This window comes from Ranitomeya imitator, chromosome 1 (genome assembly GCF_032444005.1).
Source record: "Ranitomeya imitator isolate aRanImi1 chromosome 1, aRanImi1.pri, whole genome shotgun sequence".
Taxonomy (NCBI): domain Eukaryota; kingdom Metazoa; phylum Chordata; class Amphibia; order Anura; family Dendrobatidae; genus Ranitomeya; species Ranitomeya imitator.
This window is the reverse complement of record NC_091282.1, coordinates 1185236333-1185256255: the sequence shown is the minus strand read 5'-3', so window position 1 is coordinate 1185256255 and position 19923 is coordinate 1185236333. Positions and strand designations below refer to the sequence as shown.

The 19923-nt window shown below is 41.3% G+C and overlaps 1 protein-coding gene across 2 annotated transcripts in view; it reads left to right on the top strand.

The window, feature by feature from the left end:
- SORCS2 (sortilin related VPS10 domain containing receptor 2) overlaps positions 1 to 19131 on the top strand; it is a 1198559-nt gene extending 1179428 nt beyond the window's left edge. Inside the window, exons 25-28 of one of the 2 annotated variants that reach the window (XM_069744775.1) lie at positions 4447 to 4549; positions 8727 to 8884; positions 17272 to 17351; positions 18368 to 19131. In XM_069744775.1, the coding sequence (XP_069600876.1) occupies positions 4447 to 4549; positions 8727 to 8884; positions 17272 to 17351; positions 18368 to 18391 (365 nt within the window). In that variant the 3' untranslated portion in view covers positions 18392 to 19131. The remainder of the gene's footprint in view (positions 1 to 4446; positions 4550 to 8726; positions 8885 to 17271; positions 17352 to 18367) is intronic. The other variant, XM_069744776.1, reaches the window with a different exon arrangement.
- Positions 19132 to 19923: the final 792 nt, after the last annotated feature.

Genomic DNA, 19923 nt, shown 5'->3' with positions numbered 1-19923 from the left:
TTATACACGCGTAAAAAGATACCGCCAAATCATAGGACAGACCAATATCTCCATCTGCCTCATTATAGGGAATCTTCCACCAGGGGTACCGTCTTAATCACGTATTTCAGAAAATTACACAGAAACCTCGATGTAAGCGCTCAGCACAGAGTGAAGGATAAATGTGAGCTGAGTCTAATATCACACTAAAAAATATCACACGCTAAAAAAATATTTTTTACAAAACAAAGTTTTTCATTGTAATATTTTGAGAGTTATAATTTTTCTATATTTCTGTTGACAGTCATGTGAGGACTTGTTTTTTTGCAGGAAAAGTTTACATATTTTTGGTACCATTTTCAGGCACGTAATATTTTTGATCTCTTTCAATTCTGATATTTGGGAGCTGAAATGAACAAAAAAACAACAATTCAGGAATTGTATTTTTGGTGATTTTTTTTATGCTGCTCACCGTATCTTAAAAGCAATAAGGTAGCTTTATTCTTCAGGTCAGTAGGCTTAAGGCAATACCAATGTTATTTAAATTTGTTGTTTTGATCAAGTTTTTGTTTGGCGATGTTATGTTTTTTATTTCTTTTTTTACAGTGTTAACTGAAGGGGTTAACTAGTGTGACAGTTTTATACGTTAGGTCGTTACGGATGCAGTGATACCAAATATGTTGTTTTTGTTTTTTACATAAACTGTATTGGCATAATAATTTTTCGTTTTTTTGTTCTCTATTTTGTGATTTAAAAAAATAATAATTTTTTAAAAGTTTTTTCCACTTTTTTCCAATTTTTATTTTTCTGATCACTGATATTGTGCATTGCAATGCTTCACACCTGTCAGTGTTGCACTGATAGAAGACACTTAGACCATGGTCATTTGACCTCAGGCTGCCATAACAACTATCGTCAGCCTGCGATTATGACGCGGGGGATGACGATCTGACGGGAAAGGAAGCCCCCTGCCTTTCCCTGCTTCTAAATGCTGCAATCGCTATTGATCATGGCATTTAGGTGGTTAAACAGCTCGGTCTCAGCTATCATTTAAGCCTAGCTCCCGGCAGTGAGCGTGTGGGATCCGCTCCTGTGCCCACGTGATCGCCAAGACGTTCCGATAGGTCCATTTGTGAGAAAGTAGTGCAAAATAGGACGTAGCGGTACATCCAATGTCAGGAAGAGGTTAAAGGCCACCATTATGGGTCACCTAAGTATGTCCATGAAGATCCAGCTTCATATATATATACAGTTAGGGCCAGAAATATTTGGACAGTGACACAAGTTTCGTTATTTTAGCTGTTTACAAAAACATGTTCAGAAATACAATTATATATATAATATGGGCTGAAAGTGCACACTCCCAGCTGCAATATGATAGTTTCCACATCCAAATCGGAGAAAGGGTTTAGGAATCATAGCTCTGTAATGCATAGCGTCCTCTTTTTCAAGGGACCAAAAGTAATTGGACAATGGACTCTAAGGGCTGCAATTAACTCTGAAGGCGTCTCCCTCGTTAACCTATAATCAATGAAGTAGTTAAAAGGTCAGGGGTGGATTCCAGGTGTGTGGTTTTGCATTTGGAATCTGTTGCTGTGAGCAGACAACATGCGGTCAAAGGAACTCTCAATTGAGGTGAAGCAGAACATCCTGAGGCTGAAAAAAAAGAAAAAATCCATCAGAGAGATAGCAGACATGCTTGGAGTAGCAAAATCAACAGTTGGGTACATTCTGAGAAAAAAGGAATTGACTGGTGAGCTTGGGAACTCAAAAAGGCCTGGGCGTCCACGGATGACAACAGTGGTGGATGATCGCCGCATACTTAATTTGGTGAAGAAGAACCCGTTCACAACATCAACTGAAGTCCAGAACACTCTCAGTGAAGTAGGTGTATCTGTCTCTAAGTCAACAGTAAAGAGAAGACTCCATGACAGTAAATACAAAGGGTTCACATCTAGATGCAAACCATTCATCAATACCAAAAATAGACAGGCCAGAGTTAAATTTGCAGAAAAACACCTCAAGAAGCCAGCTCAGTTCTGGAAAAGTATTCTATGGACAGATGAGACAAAGATCAACCTGTACCAGAATGATGGGAAGAAAAAAGTTTGGAGAAGAAAGGGAACGGCACATGATCCAAGGCACACCACATCCTCTGTAAAACATGGTGGAGGCAACGTGATGGCATGGGCATGCATGGCTTTCAATGGCACTGGGTCACTTGTGTTTATTGATGACATAAGAGCAGACAAGAGTAGCCGGATGAATTCTGAAGTGTACCGGGATATACTTTCAGCCCGGATTCAGCCAAATGCTGCAAAGTTGATTGGACGGCGCTTCATAGTACAGATGGATAATGACCCCAAGCATACAGCCAAAGCTACCCAGGAGTTCATGAGTGCCAAAAAGTGGAACATTCTGCAATGGCCAAGTCAATCTCCAGATCTAAACCCAATTGAGCATGCATTTCACTTGCTGAAATCCAGACTGAAGACGGAAAGACCCACAAACAAGCAAGACCTGAAGGCTGCGGCTGTAAAGGCCTGGCAAAGCATTAAGAAGGAGGAGACCCAGCGTTTGGTGATGTCCATGGGTTCCAGACTTAAGGCAGTGATTGCCTCCAAAGGATTTGCAACAAAATATTGTAAATAAAAATATTTTGTTTGGGTTATGTTTATTTGTCCAATTACTTTTGACCTCCTAAAATGTGGAGTGTTTGTAAAGAAATGTGTACAATTCCTACATTTTCTATCAGATATTTTTGTTCAACCCTTCAAATTAAACGTTACAATCTGCACTTGAATTCTGTTGTAGAGGTTTCATTTCAAATCCAATGTGGTGGCATGCAGAGCCCAACTCGCGAAAATTGTGTCACTGTCCAAATATTTCTGGCCCTAACTGTATATATATATATATATATATATATATATATATATATATATATATATATATATATATACTGTATGTATATATATATATATATATATATATAACATCACATTTTGTTTTAATTTAATTTAAAAAGTGAAAAATATACATTGCAAAAGGTTGAGGTGAATACTCTCCATACAAACTAACATGTTTTGAACACTATAACGTTTTTAGTCCTGGAATATGTAAAATTTGATGTTTTTATATATACTGGAACTCTGGATCCTTTACCTTTTTTGATCATATCTACCTAGAATGCCATGCAGTGGGGGGATTTCCGGGCTACCCCACTGACTGGATTCATTTTGGAAAGGGTGAGCTGTACCATTTTGTTTGTATACACAGACTACATCTACCATATGAGTCCGTATTATTTTGCAGTTACGTTCTGCTCTCTAGAGGACATAAGGATAAAGTAAATCGATGTATTATGGATGGGTTTTTATCCATTTTAAAGGGCTTGTCCACTTTTTCTTTATTTTAACAATTATGTAGTTGTGATTTTGTGGCCATTACTAATAGGTAAGTATTATAGCTAGAGATGAGAGGATCAATCAGCTAAGGATCCAATTTGAGGCGAATTTCCAGAAATTTGCGGTTCAACGCAAATTTGATCACTTTGCGTTACGATTCACAAAAAAAAATGCCTGGACTCTATTTTGATGAGCCATTTAGGGCTGAAAAATGGTAAAATAAAAAAAACTAATACTCATCTACCCGCTCACCTCTCCAGCCTCCCACCGTCCAGTCTTCGTCTTACTGCCATCACGCATCGCATATTTAGCCTCTTCACTATAGGCCACTACTTCTGGCCATGGTAAGGACTTGGGAGTCACAGCTCATCATGAGGTGATGTCACTACATGTTGTAATGTCGTGACCGGGCTGGAAAGTGATAGTCCATGGTGAAGAAGACGGAATTGCGGTATGACAACAGAAAGAAGAGGACCGGACTGGCGGCAGCGAGCAGCAGGTCAGCCGTAGAGCTGAGTGGTGAGGTGAGTATTACATTTATTATGCTCTGGGGTCTGGAGTGAGTACCCCATAAGTCCGACCCATTAAAAAGCTTTGAAGCATGAACGGTGACATCAGCCAAATCAGAAAGACTCAACTATAGACACTATTTTTTCAGAGTTTTTGCACCTTGTTACCCAACTAACTAAATCCCTACTTTGTACCGAAGGGGTTTATGGTTTGGCTGACATCCCAATTCTATTTTAGATCTCTTTAATAGGTCAGACATTGACTTACAAGGTGGCTACCTACAGGTGACTCTAGAGAGACAATGTTCTTCTGTCTGTACGAGAGCTCATTTGCATTTTTTTTCCCTAAAAGTCATCGGTGATTGTGAAAAACAAAAAAGTCTTTGTGTTGATTTCCAGGAATTCGATTCTTAATATGAATGGGTTTTTCCTCTACTGTGATGCAGATCCCTTATTACACATAGGACACAGCGGTATAAACATGCACAACCCTGATCTTCTACCCCAACTATGGTGCACTCTCCTTAACCCACATACTGTGCTTTCTCCTGCAGAGTCGCGGGCGATCGGAGGAGCAGGAGGTTACTGGGCAATCGTCATCATCTTCGCCATCTGTCTTGTAGCGGTCGGAGCTTTCATTCTGTATAAGTTCAAGAGGCAAGTTACATCCATGGATGGATTGAAGTGATATCGGAGTCCGATACGGATCGGCTTCAGTCCAGCAGATGTGAATGTCACAGGATGAAGGAGTTGTCTGGTTTAGGCATCTCTTACACTTATACCCAATTAGGGTAACCTATTAGGGAACCTTTTCAAAAACAGAGACTAAGGGTACCGTCACACAGTGGCATTTTGATCGCTACGACGGTACGATCCGTGACGCTCCAGCATCGTAACAATATCGCTCCAGCGTCGTAGACTGCTGTCACACTTTGCAATGTACGACGCTGGAGCGATAATTTCATGATGTATGTGCGATGTAGAAGCCGTTGGTTACTATGCGCACATCGTATACGATATATGTTACACCATGCGATCATGCCGCCACAGCGGGACACTAGACGACGAAAGAAAGTTTCAAACGATCTGCTACGACGTACGATTCTCAGCGGGGTCCCTGATCGCAGGAGCGTGTCAGACACTGCGATATCGTAACTATATCGCTCGAACGTCACGAATCGTGCCGTCGTAGCGATCAAAATTGCACTGTGTGACGGTACCCTTAGTGTGAACAGGTGCTGAACCTAGAATCGCCAACTCGAATACAGTCAAGTAAATAAGGCAGCACACTGCAGCGCTAAAACATGCAACCATGAAACACGAAAATTGAACTGCATTACTGCACTAGAAATATGAAAAATGAGAGCGTTTAGCGCATAAAAATGGCCAATTTTATGTGTACCTGGTAGCCCCTTTACGGCATCTCATATTTCTAGTGCAGTAATGCAGAAATGTATTCTCTAGCCTTCTGATCGTGCACTCCGCCTCCTAGTCAAAGGTGTTTTAATTACAGCAGGTCCAATACCGCTCCACAGAGAGAGAGAATTTTAGTCTAGGAAGAGGTTTCACATGTACCCATTCAGATGGAGACGTTTATTCTCAGCGAGGTAAGGCAAGTGTAGGACCTGGTATAAGAGAGATGCCGTAAAGGGGCTACCAGGTACACATAAAATTGGCCATTTTTATGCGCTAAACGCTCTCATTTTTCATATTTCTAGTGCAGTAATGCAGTTCAATTTTCGTGTTTCATGGTTGCATGTTTTAGCGCTGCAGTGTGCTGCCTTATTTACTTGACAATTAGGGAACCTGTCAGAAACTTTTATCTTTACCATGATTGTGTAGCCTTTTAAAATCCCTTTATGACCTCAAGCAAAGCACTGCTCCGGAAAAAAAAAAGATCCTCAAAAGTGGAAAGGAAATCTCTCACTACCCTGTTTCCCCGAAAATAAGACACCTTCTTATATTAATTTTTGCTCCGAAAGTGGCACCATGTCTTATTTTCAGGGGGGTGTCTTATTTTCTCAAGAAAAAGAATTGACAAATTCATTTTGAACAAAAAAATTAGGGTAGTTTAATATTCTTTTATCTAACAGCAGCATAAATCCGACGATGCAGGAAAAACATTTTTTTTTTCTCTTTGAACCTGAGCTGTGACATCACCAATTGTGAATGGTGGATTCAGCGTTATCTGCTGTTTACAGAGGTGTTACTTTTCATTATAATCTTGTCTGTCATGATAATGAGACTGCTGAAAAGTCTTCCGTATAGAGCAAAAAGTATGAATCTAGTATAAGGCCCAGAAGCCAGTGTGAAAGTTTAACGTTTTCAGATTTATTTAATGTGGATAATGATGTCTAAAATAAAAAAACAAAACATCAAAATGTTTTAAAAATACATTTAACAAAGAGGCCTGATTTAAAAAATAGGTCATTTTCTGCAGACACATTCCCTTTAATGCAGAGTGGTAAGAGCACTTGAGCTAGTGGTGTGCGGTGTGCTCTGCCCAGGAGCTGTGGTATGATCAGACCATGTCCCTGTACGGTCAGACACGGCCATTACACAGTACACAGCGGGGACACATGTATAAGATTATCTCAGCACAGGGACATTTTATTTATACACAGCCAATTGTGGAAATTATTTTTATTCCAAGATCTAGTGAACAAAATGAACTTTTATTTGTCGGAAAACCCCTTTAATGAATTATCTTTACCACATTAATAGCTTTCTGTGAAGCAACAAGTGGTTTTCAATCATTCCGAGACATGAACGCTTGAAAAGTAGAAGATTTGAAGATCTAAAAGTAGCTTTTTCCTTTAGCGTACATAGGGCCTTAAAGAGGACCTGTCACCATAAATTACCTTATTTTCCTCTTATTTTATTCCTGCTACTCCCCTGGGTGTTCCAAGTTTTTATTTTTTTAAATCTGTCATATGATTCCAGAGATATAATAATAATAATAATAATCTTTATTTTTATATAGCGCTAACATATTCCGCAGCGCTTTACAGTTTTGCACACATTATCATCACTGTCCCCGATGGGGCTCACAATCTAAATTCCCTATCAGTATGTCTTTGGAATGTGGGAGGAAACCGGAGTGACCGGAGGAAACCCACGCAAACACGGGGAGAGCATACAAACTCTTTGCAGATGGTGTCCAAGGTGGGATTAGAACCCAGGACCCCAGCGCTGCAAGGCTGCAGTGCTATCCACTGAGCCACCGTGCTATGGGCCTTTTTATTTAGTGTTGCTTTTTATGATCTTCTTAGAGGGGGCGTAATTCACAGAATAATTATGCAAAGCAACCTAAAGACACGCCCCAGAGGATCCTGTGAGACACGCCTCGGATGATACTGTGAGACACGCCCCGAAGATCCTTTGGGACACGCCCCGGATGATCCTTTGAGACACGTCCCAGATGATCCTCTGAGACACGCCCCAGATGATCCTGTGAGCCACGCCCCGGATGATCCTATGAGACACGCCCCAGATGATCATGTGAGATACGCCCCAGAAGATCCTTTGAGACACGTCCCAGATGATCATTTGAGACACGCCCCAGATGATCCTTTGAGACACGTCCCAGATGATCCCCTGAGACACGTCCCAGATGCTTTGAGACACGCCCCAGATGATCCTTTGAGACACGCCCCAGATCCTGTGAGATATGCTCCAGAAGATCCTTTGAGACACGCCCCGGATGATCCTTTGAGACGCGTCCCAGATGATCCTTTGAGACATGCCCCAGATGATCCTGTGAGCCACGCCCCGGATGATCCTATGAGACACGCCCCAGATGATCATGTGAGATACGCCCCAGAAGATCCTTTGAGACACGCCCCGGATGATCCTTTGAGACACGTCCCAGATGATCCTCTGAGACATGCCCCAGATGATCCTGTGAGCCACGCCCCAGATGATCCTTTGAGACACGCCCCAGATGATCCTTTGAGACACGTCCCAGATGATCCTCTGAGACACGTCCCAGATGATCCTCTGAGACACGCCCCAGATGATCCTTTGAGACACGTCCCAGATGATCCTTTGAGACAAGTCACAGATGATCCTGTGAGATACGCCCCAGAAGATCCTTTGAGACACGTCCCAGATGACCCTCTGAGACACGTCCCAGATGCTTTGAGACACGCCCCAGATGATCCTTTGAGACACGCCCCAGATCCTGTGAGATATGCTCCAGAAGATCCTTTGAGACACGCCCCGGATGATCCTTTGAGACACGTCCCAGATGATCCTCTGAGACATGCCCCAGATGATCCTGTGAGCCACGCCCCAGATGATCCTTTGAGACACGCCCCAGATGATCCTTTGAGACACGCCCCAGATGATCCTTTGAGACACGTCCCAGATGATCCTCTGAGACACGTCCCAGATGATCCTCTGAGACACGCCCCAGATGATCCTTTGAGACACGTCCCAGATGATCCTTTGAGACAAGTCACAGATGATCCTGTGAGATACGCCCCAGAAGATCCTTTGAGACACGCCCCAGATGATCCTTTGAGACACATCCCAGATGATCCTGTGAGCCACGCCCTGTTAGAAAGAACATTAAAAATTAGCACCAAATACAAAGGTCCATATCTCTGGAACCATATGGCCAATTTAAAAAAAAAAACAAAACAGAAAATGGAATATTCAAGAGAACGGCAGGAATAAAATTAGATAAAAAACTGGCCACTTCTGACCTGGTGAGAGGTGAATTTAAGCAAATCTCTTAGATGCCAAAAGTTCTAAAGCCTTAATATACAGAATTACCAACATAATCATCATGCGGTTCCTGTTCTTCAGTGTCGTTTTTATGTGTGAACAGGAAAATGCCTGGCAGGAACGTCTACGCTCAGATGCACAATGAGAAGGAGCAGGAGATGACAAGTCCTGTGAATCACAGTGAAGACACACAAAATATTATCCAGGGAGAAGAGTTCATTGACGATGACATGGACACACAAACGCTAGGAAATGCAAGAGGTAACCAAAAACTGGCAGGAAGATGTATGGAGGGGATAATATTAATCGGTTTTGTGGCAAAAACTCATAACTATAGCTTAACCGGCTATTCTGAGGTGTGGCAGTTATTCTCTACCTGAGGATACCTTCCCAATTGCTTGGATCTCTATCAATTACAAGAACTGAGGCTCTGAAGAGTCCTACAGTAGGCACGGAAAGTATTCAGACCCCTTTACATTTTTCACTCTGTTTCATTGCAGCCATTTGGTAAATTTAAAAAAGTTCATTTTTTTCTCATTAATGTACACTCTGCACCCCATCTTGACTGAAAAAAAACAGAAATGTAGAATTTTTTGCAAATTTAATAAAAAATAAAAACTGAAATATCACATGATCATAAGTATTCAGACCCTTTGCTCAGTATTGAGTAGATGCACCTTTTGAGCTCGTACGGCCATGAGTCTTCTTGGGAATGATGTAACAAGTTTTTCACCCCTGGATTTCGGATCCTCTGCCATTCTTCCTTGTAGATCCTTCTCCAGTTCCGTCAGGTTGGATGGTGAATGTTGGTGGACAGCCATTTTCAGGTCTCTCCAGAGATGCTTAATTGGGTTTACTTCAGGGCTCTGGTTGGGCCAGTCAAGAATGGTCATAGAGTTGTTCTGAAGCCACTCCTTTGTTATTTTAGCTGTGTGCTTAAGGTAATTGTCTTGTTGGAAGGTGAACCTTCTGCCAAGTCTGAGGTCCAGAGCACTCTGGAAGAAGTTTTCATCCAGAACATCTCTGTACTTGGCCACATTCATGTTTCCTTCAATGACAACCAGTCATCCTGCCCCTGCAGCTGAAAAACACCCCATGCGATATTTCAGTTTTTCTTTTTTATTAAATTTGCAAACATTTCTACATTTCTGTTTTTTTAGTGAAGATGGGGTGCAGAGTTTACATTAAGGGTATGTTTCCACGGTCAGGAATGGCTCAGTATTTGCTCTGGATTTGACGCAGGTAAAATCTGCACCAAATCTGCATCTGAGGTCACTGGCAGATCCCCTGCATTTTTTCATGCGTTTTTTTCATGAGGAATTGTGTGTGTTTTTGTAAGCTAAATAAAGATATACAAAAAAAGAATTGTGATGTAATTTCCTTGTCCAACTTCTTCTTTTACGAACTCCATTGAAGAATACACACACAGATAGATAGATAACAGATAGATATATCAATAGATAAGGTAGATAGATAATAGATATGAAAGATAGAGAATAGATAGATATGATAGATAGATAGATAGATAGATAATATCAAGCCTGATGTTTAGTAATAAACATAATAAAATGGTACATAAAGAGTTAGGCTAGGATCACACATGTGAGAAACTCGGATGAGTCTCGCATCTTAATAGCCGGCACTACCGCCAGCACTCAGGAGCGGAGCGTGTGGTTGCATGTATTTCCTTGCAGCCGCACACTCCGCTCCCGAGTGATGGCAGCAGTGCCGGCTATTAAGATGCGAGACTTGTCCGAGTTTCTTGCATGTGTGATCCCGGCCATAAATAAAGACATACACACACACCAAATCTACATTAGGCGGGGGTCACACATGCAAGAAACTCGCACCTCAATACCCTTCACTGCCACCAGCACTTGGGACCGGAGTGTGCGGCTGCATGTATTTCTATGCAGCTGAACACTCCAGTCCCGAGTGCCAGCGGCAGTGCCGGGTATTGAGGTGTTAGATTTGTGCGAGTTTCTCGCAAGTGTGACCCCGGCCATAAACACAATATCTGTTTAATTTAAAAAACAAATTGAAAAAAAACATGGCATGGGCTCCCGCGCAATTTTCTGCGCCAGAGAGGAAAAGCCGGCGACTGAGGGTCCGATGTTTGTAGCCTGGGAAGGGGTTAATACCCATGGAGCTTCCCAGGGTATGAATATCAGTCCGCAGCTGTATATTTAGCATTTACTGGCTATTAAATTAGGAGGACTCCCCAAAAAAATTATGTGGGTTTCCCCTATAATTTATAGTTAGAAAGGTGCTTAGCCTCTCTCTTCCCACTGCCCTGTAGTGGTGGCATATGGGGTTATAAGGGGTTAATGTCACCTTTGTAAGGTGACATTAAGCCAGCTTAGTAATGGAGAGGCGTCAATAAGACTCCTACCATTACTAATCCTATAGTCGGTAAAGGATTAATAAAACACATGCAGAATAAAGTATTTTAATGAAATAAAACACCACACAGTTTTGACATCTTTATTACACTGGTAATCCAAGCGAAGCCATTGATCTCCTGAATAAAACAAAAAAAAAAAACCCAACAGTATACTCCCTGTGTCCGACGCAGTCTTTAATAACGAGTGCCCCACGACGAGTCCAGCTCTGCTACATCTGGGTGCCTGACATCCAGACATAGAGCTTGTAGATGACCTCCAGCGATCACCTACACTCTAGCTCCCACGGTCAGTTGACCGTAAGAACCAGCCTAGGGTGACCTGAGATAATTCCCGGACACGTGCACGGCAGTTCTCGCGGTAAGCTAAGTTATCGCAAGAACAGCAGTGGACGCAGACTTTCAGCAGTGTGACAAGGTAAGACCTTACTTAAATTAGGAGACATGCATAGTAAGCTGCATTTATGCAGTTATCACGCATGTGACTACTCATTAGATGCAGTTTTACCACATCTAATGATGGTCTATGGTAAATTTACGGTGCAGCGACTTAGCGTCGCCGCAGTGTAAGCATACATGCTGCGTTCTGGAAAGACGCGCTGCATGTCCGTTTATGTGGGTCTGCCGCCTGCGTGTTCGACACTCTGTGGCTGTACGCAGCGTCAAACAGGCAGCGTTTCCTGACCGTGGAAACACACCCTCATGAGAAAAAAAATGAACTTTTTTGAATTTACCAAATGGCTGCAATGAAACAAAGAGTGAAAAATGTAAAGGGTATGAAAACTTTCCGTACCCACTGTATATGAATGGAGCGGTGGTCATCGTATGCACTCCCGCTCCAGCCATTCTTATGGATTCGTTTATCTCTGGCGGTTACATAAGAATGAACGGGGCAGCGGTGTGCATGATCTACCACCGCTCCATTCATACTTGGCTCTTCAGAGTCGGACCTCCAGCGACCGGGAAGTTATCCTCTGTTTATGGAAAACGTGAGAATACTCTTTCAACATGACAGTAGAGATGTGTCAACATACTGGAAACTTCTTATTCTCTACAGACCTTTTCGTTGGTCTGATATTTCTCGTTTTTTTGACTGTTTCATGAAACTCATAAGTATTGTGTTTACACTGAGAATTTTTGACAAGTTTGGTATTTTGCTCTCTTGCCTAATAGCAGGACCTTAACCCAGTCATTTATGACAGTTCTCTTCCCTTACCTGACCGTGAACATTCCTGTTAGTGTTCGTGGAAAAGAAAAGATCATAATAATAATAATTTTATTTTGAGTGTTTAAACCAGGTGATCGCCAGGGCTGTGGGTGGCTGCCCTTTTCTCCTGCAGTGGCCACTACAGGAGAACTGTGGTATTACATGATGCCCATTCAAATGAGTGTTTGCCAATGTAACACATAATTAGATGAGTCCTCCAAAGAGAACTACCAGTAACCCAAGCTGGCCAATAGAGGATGACCCCAAATAGAAGCACCCCATCTATGAATACATGCGCCCTAATGTGAACAAGAGTTGTTCTATCAGGTCATCTCCCTTTTATTAAGCAAACTTGAAAATTAGTCAAATATAATCTACCTTTTTTTTTACAAACACATTTTTTACATCTCATGGACAAAGAATGCAAATTGCCTCTTCAGAGAAAAAGAGGACTTAAACTCTATAGCGCCACCTGTTGGAAGTAGCGATCCTACAAGTCGCAATCAACCCTTTAACAAGCCTTGCAATATGATTTAGGATAAAAGCCAAATCAGTTTCTCAATTCGCAGACGCAGTGTTTCGGGCTGTTGGCCCTCGTCAGTGCGAAGCATGAGAACTGATTTGGCTAGGTGAGAGGCTCTGGACTGGGGCCTAAGGGGTATCGTTTCTCCTTATGGAGAGTGACATACCATCTCTGGCTTGTCAAGGTAAGGAGGCTTATTCGCCGTGCAATGCTCCTCTGGGAAATATAATATGCAAATTGCACTCGTTAAAGGGTTGATTGTGACTTGTAGGATCACTACTTCCAACAGGTGGCGCTATAGTTTAAGTCCTCTTTTTCTCAGAAGAGGCAATTTGCATATTATATTTCCCAGAGGAGCATTGCACGGCGAATAAGCCTCCTTACCTTGACAAGCCAGAGATGGTATGTCACTCTCCATAAGGAGAAACGTTACCCCTTAGACCTCATGGACAAAGACACAGTCGGCAACTTTGAGATAGTTACTAGAATTTTATACTGCTTTTTTTTTCATAATAATACCAAAATGTTAGGCCACATACCCACATTATTGTAGAATCTGACCCATATTTGCCAGTTCCCTATTCTTTCATATAATGCTGTGAATGTTAGTGTCTATTGCATGTTACTAGGAGTAAAATGGAGGAATGGAGCTACATTCGCTCTAAAGACCACTAGTAACACTTGTGGAAGTTGTAGTCCTGCAGTAAGTGGAGAGCCACAGGTTGGGGAGCCCTAATTAGTTTTATGACTAGAAGGAACTATGTAATAAATTCGTCAAGCATGGAAAGTTATGGAACTTTGAAAACCACTTTATTAGGGAATTTATCTTCATCCCTTTAAAAAAAAAAAAAAAATAATGCATGTAAGTGGTTTCCAAAGGCCGGCTGTTTCCCAGTCTATTTTCCTGCCTCCATGGATTACAGAAAGTACTCGTTTGCAGTACAGATGATGAAGATGCAGTGAAAGTTTAGCTTTCCTATGAATGTTGACCGATCACTGCAATCATCTGTACTCCAAATGACTACAATCTGAAATCAATGCAGCTAATGGCCGGGAAGCAGACTGGGAAAAATTCACTTACATGCTATTTCTTTTGCAGGAATGAGGACAAATCTAATAAAGTGACGTGCAAAGTTTAGTAACGTTCCATGCTGGGCAAAATGATTAAAAAATACATTAACCAGTTTAGTTACTCTTTAATGGGCCAAGGTGGTGTAAGAACAAATGAAAAACTACCCACCTACCAGTCCGACAGCGTTCCTTCCCCTGGTAAAGAGGAGAGATGTTTCTTCCTGTTCAGGCCGAGCGAAGGATGCAGCCGCTCGACAGCTGCTGACCGGATTTGGAGCTTTGCCCCATCCCATGTTAATCCCAGGAGACCGGAGGAGAAGCAGCGCCGGTCCGGTAGGTGAGTGTAGTCTGTTTTATTATTTCTTACACCACCATGTCACCATTAAGATTTAGTAGGGGACAACCGCTTCAACCAAAATTCCCGTGTCCATAGGTCCAAATTTCCCACAGAAGATTTATTAACCTGAATCTGAAGTCGGAAAGTCAGATAAATTGTATTTTTCCCAGTGAGCAAAACCATCAGAACAGGACTGAACATTATGGAGCCATCATAGGTTTTTTTTTCTAAAGAAAAACATTTTATACTGTAGTAAATAGAGATGGGGGAATCGATTTGCAGGACTCCGGTCAATCAGCCAAAGTAACCGCTGGAAGGGAGCCCCGCAAATCTCCTATTACATCCTGACATTCCTGGTTCTTTTGTTGATTAGCCGATCTGGTGCAACTTCAGCATTCTGACGTGCCGAGACGGCACCAACTCTGCTGATCAGAGAGGAGCTGGAAATGCCGGGAGGTAAGGACATGCTCCCATCCAGCAGTCACAGATTAGTGACCTGGCCAGACTCTGGAGTCTTGTGAATCGATTCTCCCATCTCTTTTTCTGGAAGACTTATAAGCCGCAGACATGTTTTTCCTTACTTTCGCTCTTGGCTCAACATATCTCGAGATGTGTGATTCAAGACGACCAACTATTGATTTCACTATGCTCAGTTGGGAATTGTTTATGGTACCCCCGCTCCCCTTCGGCATTTTTTTGTGTTTTGCTACCTCACAATCTGGAATTTCATTGTTGTTTTTTTTTGAGGGTTTGCATCAGTTCATGTAAAGAACATGCCTACAACTGTTAACATTTGGTTTTCATTTTATTCTGAAGCAAACAACAAATCGGAAAAAATAACTGGAAACTTCAGTGTGTGCATCACTATTCACCCCCTTAAAGTCAGTACTTTGTAGAACCTCTTTTTGTGGAAGTTACAGCTGCAAGTCGCTTTGGATAAGTCTTTGAGCTTTCCACATCTTGCTACTGGGATTTTTGCCCGTTACTCAAGGCAAAACTGCTCCTGCTCCTTCAAGTTAGATGGTTTCCTCTGGTGAATCTTCAAGTCTGACCACAGATTCTCAAATTGGATTAAAATCTGGGCTTTGACTAGGCCGCTCCAATACATTTACACATTTCCTCTTAAACCACGTGAGTGTTGTTTTAGCAGTATGCTTTGGGTCATTTTCTTCTTGGAAGGTTCTGAGACTCTGTCCCAGTCATAAATTACTGATAGACTAAAACATGTTTTGCTCAAGAATATCTCTGTATTTTGCACCATCCAACTTCCCCTCGACCAGGACTATTTTCCATGTCCCTGCTGCTGAAAAACATCCTTATAGCATGATGCTGCCACCATGTTTCACTGTGGGGATGGTGTTCTCGGAGTGATGAGCTGTGATAGTTTGGTGCCAGACACAGTGTTTACGTTGGTGGCCAAAAAGTTTGATTTTGACCACAGCATCTTATTCCATGCATTCGGGGAGTATCCCACTTGTCTTTTGGGAAACTGAAAACGACGTTAACAATTTTTTGTATGCAGGTAAAGGCTTTTTTCTATATATTCTTCAATAAAGGCCACCTCTATGGAGTGTGCAGCTTTTGTGGTCGTATGGAAAGATACTCCAGTCTCTGCTTGGGAACTCTGCAGCTACTTCAGGTTTATCTTTGGTCTCTGTGCGTCCTCTCTGATTTATGCTCTCCTTGTCTGGGCTGAGAGTTTTGGTAGAAAGCCCTCTCTTGGCAGGTTTGTTGTGGTACCATATTCTTTCTATTTGATGATAATGGATTTGATAGTGTTCTGGGGGATCATCAGAGATTGGGATTTTTGTTTTTATAACCCAACCCTGACTTGTACGTCTCAACAACTTTGTCCCTGACTTGTTTGGAGATCTCTTTGGTCTTCATGGTGTTTAGTTAGTGATGCCTCTTACTTAATGGTGTTGCAGCCCCTGTGGTCTTTCAGAAAAGGTAGAGTGCATATACTGACAGCAATGTGACAGACTGCACACAGGTGGACTTCCTTTCACTAAACATGAGACTTATGAAGGTAATTGCATGCAGCAAAGATTTCTGGGGGCTTCATCACAAAAGGGGTGAATACATATGCACATGCCAATTTTTAGTTATTTGATGCCATAAATATAATTTATGCCTATATTTTTCCCACTTCACTTCACCAATTGACTATTTAGTGCTGATACATCACACACAAATCGGACTACAAAAATATTAAAACACAGGTTGTAATGTAACAAAATAGGTATAAGATCACAATCATTTCCCAATGTCCTCAAGGTCTCTCTGCTGTTCTGTTGGATATTTTTTTATGTTTTGCGCTCAGCACCATGAATGTTACTTTTACAAAACCATTAAAATCCATAGCTTGATTTTATTTCCTTTTAAAGGACCACTAAACTCTAAAAATAATGAAAGTGAAAAACACTTAAAAATGTTCATAGCTGGTATAAAAGAACGTGTAAAAATATAGATATATTTTTGATTTACAGCAAGACCAGAATCATGGGGCTGCGTAACATAATTTTCTTAAAGCGTACTTATCGTCTCCTCTTTTGCATAAATCAATGGCAAATATATAATATCTTTGTATAAAGATGGTCTTTTCCCTACTTGAAAATAACCACAAATGTCCAGAAAAAAATAACATAAAAGGAGAGGGAGGAGGGGGCTGCAGCTGCAGATTTTGATAGTTTCAGTGAAAGAGAACAAACTAGCATCTGATTTGCTTAGATCACACACTAGGAAGAGGCCACAATAAGAACAAGAAGGAAAATGTGCATTTACTGAAGGAATCCGAGGAAAATATGCAGATTACACACGATGTGACTGCACTGTATCGAGAGCTGCCGTGGAGATATTTGTTTTTGGTTTTTTTAGGCTTTTTTTGCAACGGTAGGTACGCTTCAAGATTGTTTTTAATGGAAACATGGACCACCTTCTACTTGATAAACTTAGTGGCCCTTTAAGTCATTGAGCGTCCATCCATTGCACATTCATCAAGAAGCTCTTGCTCATCCTCTACTTCATTTTCCCATATACTTTATTTTTGCTTGTTTGTTTGTTTTTTTACGGCCCACCCTTGGGATTCCTCCACACCATTGCCTTGCAGTGACACTTTCTGGGAGAGGAGGATTCTTGAGCAGCTACAAGGTCCCTTTATTGTCGATGCCTGCCAGTGTTCAATCGCAGGTCAGTGGCATGCCAGGTGGATATCTATTCCCATCCCCTTTTGTCCCTTAAGATTATAGTCCCTCGTAAAGTGATACTCCGCTTTTCAACATTAATATATTATTATAGGGATGAGTTTTCTTATCTTGTATTGCTCATGAGTGCCACGATTTGCAGCCAGATGTCGAAGGCTGACATGTTCTCCCTCTGTACTCTGAAGGACCTATTCAAGGGATTGCTAACTGTGAAAGAGTTAAAGATATGGAGGAGGAAAGGCATTTTGTAACCCTTCTGATTTATAAAAAAAAAAAAAATAATGGAAACAAAACTTAATATTTCCTTGGGTAACTCATTCCAAACTTGGTTATTGCTCTTCACCAGACAGAGTACATCTTTTATTTAGCCTATTCGGCAAACTGAATGTCTACACGGCTCTTCGAAAAATGGAGCTGCCCCGGACATGGTAAAATTCCCTGATGCCACGAAAACCTTTCAAAACCTCCTTAAAGCAATTGCTGTGCCATTATCAGATAGAATGCCCATTCCGGGGGTGGAAAAAGGGGCCATGGAACGGGGAGGGTTTATGAAAAATTAAGTATTAAGTTGAAGAAATTGCTTAAAGTTTGGCAGATTCCAAGTGGCACCATTAGAATTTTCATGTGGATGAGACATGAAGCAGCTCAAGATGTCAACAAGATAAAGAAAGCTAGATTTTTTTTTTTTAAAGTTCCTAATTTTTTTAAACAGTAACACAATGTTCCAAAGTGGAGTTATACTTTAATACCCAGCGGAGAATCAATGCACCTTTCCACCGATAGATGATCCCCACCGACTCACAAGGACATCCAAGAGCCACCATGGATAAGAGCACAATTTTCCTTTTTTCTCCTTTCTTCCTTTTTTTTTTTTACTGTACCTTTTTATTTTACATTTTTGTGATAAAATTATCCTCTTTTTTTTTTCTTTTTTTTTTTAATAAAAGTTTTTAAAAAACCTACCAATCCATTGAATAATTCTCTCTCTCTTCGTCTTTGCAGGTAATCACTCAGGAGTGGTTTTAAGTATTAACTCCAGGGAAATGCACAACTACCTGGTTAGCTGATGTTTACATATGGAGACAATCGTCACAGACTCTTCCCTATCTTGTAATATTTCTCCCTGATAAATCATCAGACTGGATTACCAGCCCGTAAGAACAATCGGAGAAGTTGTTTCTAACCCATTCTGAAGATATTAAAAATAAGTCTGCTACTGCGGAAGAACAGTCGACCTCCATGTTTTGAGGACTCGTTTTCATACGACATGTTACGAGATTCATATTCAACCAGTAGCAAATTTGTAACCCACAACATATTTTTGTGTTCCCTTCATATTACGTGTACACTTTATTACCCTTTCATCTAGACTTTTTTTCCCCCCTCTTCCAAGTTTACTTTAGACTATGGATATTTTCAACATTCACATTTTTTAAAAAGAATTTTTAATTTTTTTTTTTTTTTTTTGCTTTCCCTCCTTGGTTTTTGTATAAAGGTAAAGTGCTCTGGGAAAGAACAGTGCTATAATGATTCTGTATTAATACGTCAGTAATATGTCCGCACATAGGATCAGTCTCTGCACTATTTCACTACGGCACCTGAACAGTAGGAGGATCTTCTCTCAACTATGGGGATTCTGCACCAAATCGGTAAGACATTCCAGACTGTGGTATAGTCGTCGCAAAATTAACACAGGGCAATGGTATTTTTTGTATCTTTGAAAAATATTAATAAAATTAAAAAAAAATAAATAAATACATTAAAAAGACAGAAGTAATTATTAGAATTTCATTAGTAAAAAAATATGTTCTCCCTCTACCTTTCCTTTTGGCTCAAGATATTCAGAGTTGACTAGCTTTGTGTAAAAAAAAAAATATGGTTTTGCAATACTCTGTTGGGAGATGTTTATGCTATGCGTGTCAATGTTTGGCCACCCGATGGTTTTGACGTGGGATACAACCTGTGAAGGGCGTTCCTAGCACTTTGTTGATAATGTATTCTGTTTATAGAGTGAAAATTGGAGTCTCATATAGGGAAGAGCGGATCCATGGATGACCCTGAACCCTATTCAATGGTGACCCAAACTTCAGTGCTGTAAAATGGTCGGCGTAAGGGCTAGGGGGCTGCAAAAGGAAGCAAAATCAGGGTAAAAGCAGGACAATTGCCTTGGAAATTTAGATCTAACCGGTGGTCCGCCACAAGGCTTGCTACTAGCACTCTAAGCCCTTTTGCTTTGGGGCGCCACCCCATTGCTGTTGCCTAAGGGTCCTGGGGCACAAAGTGTTCACCTTGAAAAAATTATTGTTCAAAGCCTGCAACCACGCCTGAATACTCCAGCTAGGAATAATCGAATAGTACTATTTCTATTTTCCTGTTTGTTGGACCTTGGACCATGATTAAAAGGGGACCTGGTGGAAAACAAAGAAATCTAGAAGGTTTAATCCAGGATAGCCAGGTAGCAGGAACAGTCAAGGTTCCAAGGAAACGGAGTTACCCTTAGGTCTGAAACACTCTGCAGTGATCTGTGGTGTAAGAACTGTGTCTGTCTCCATCATCAC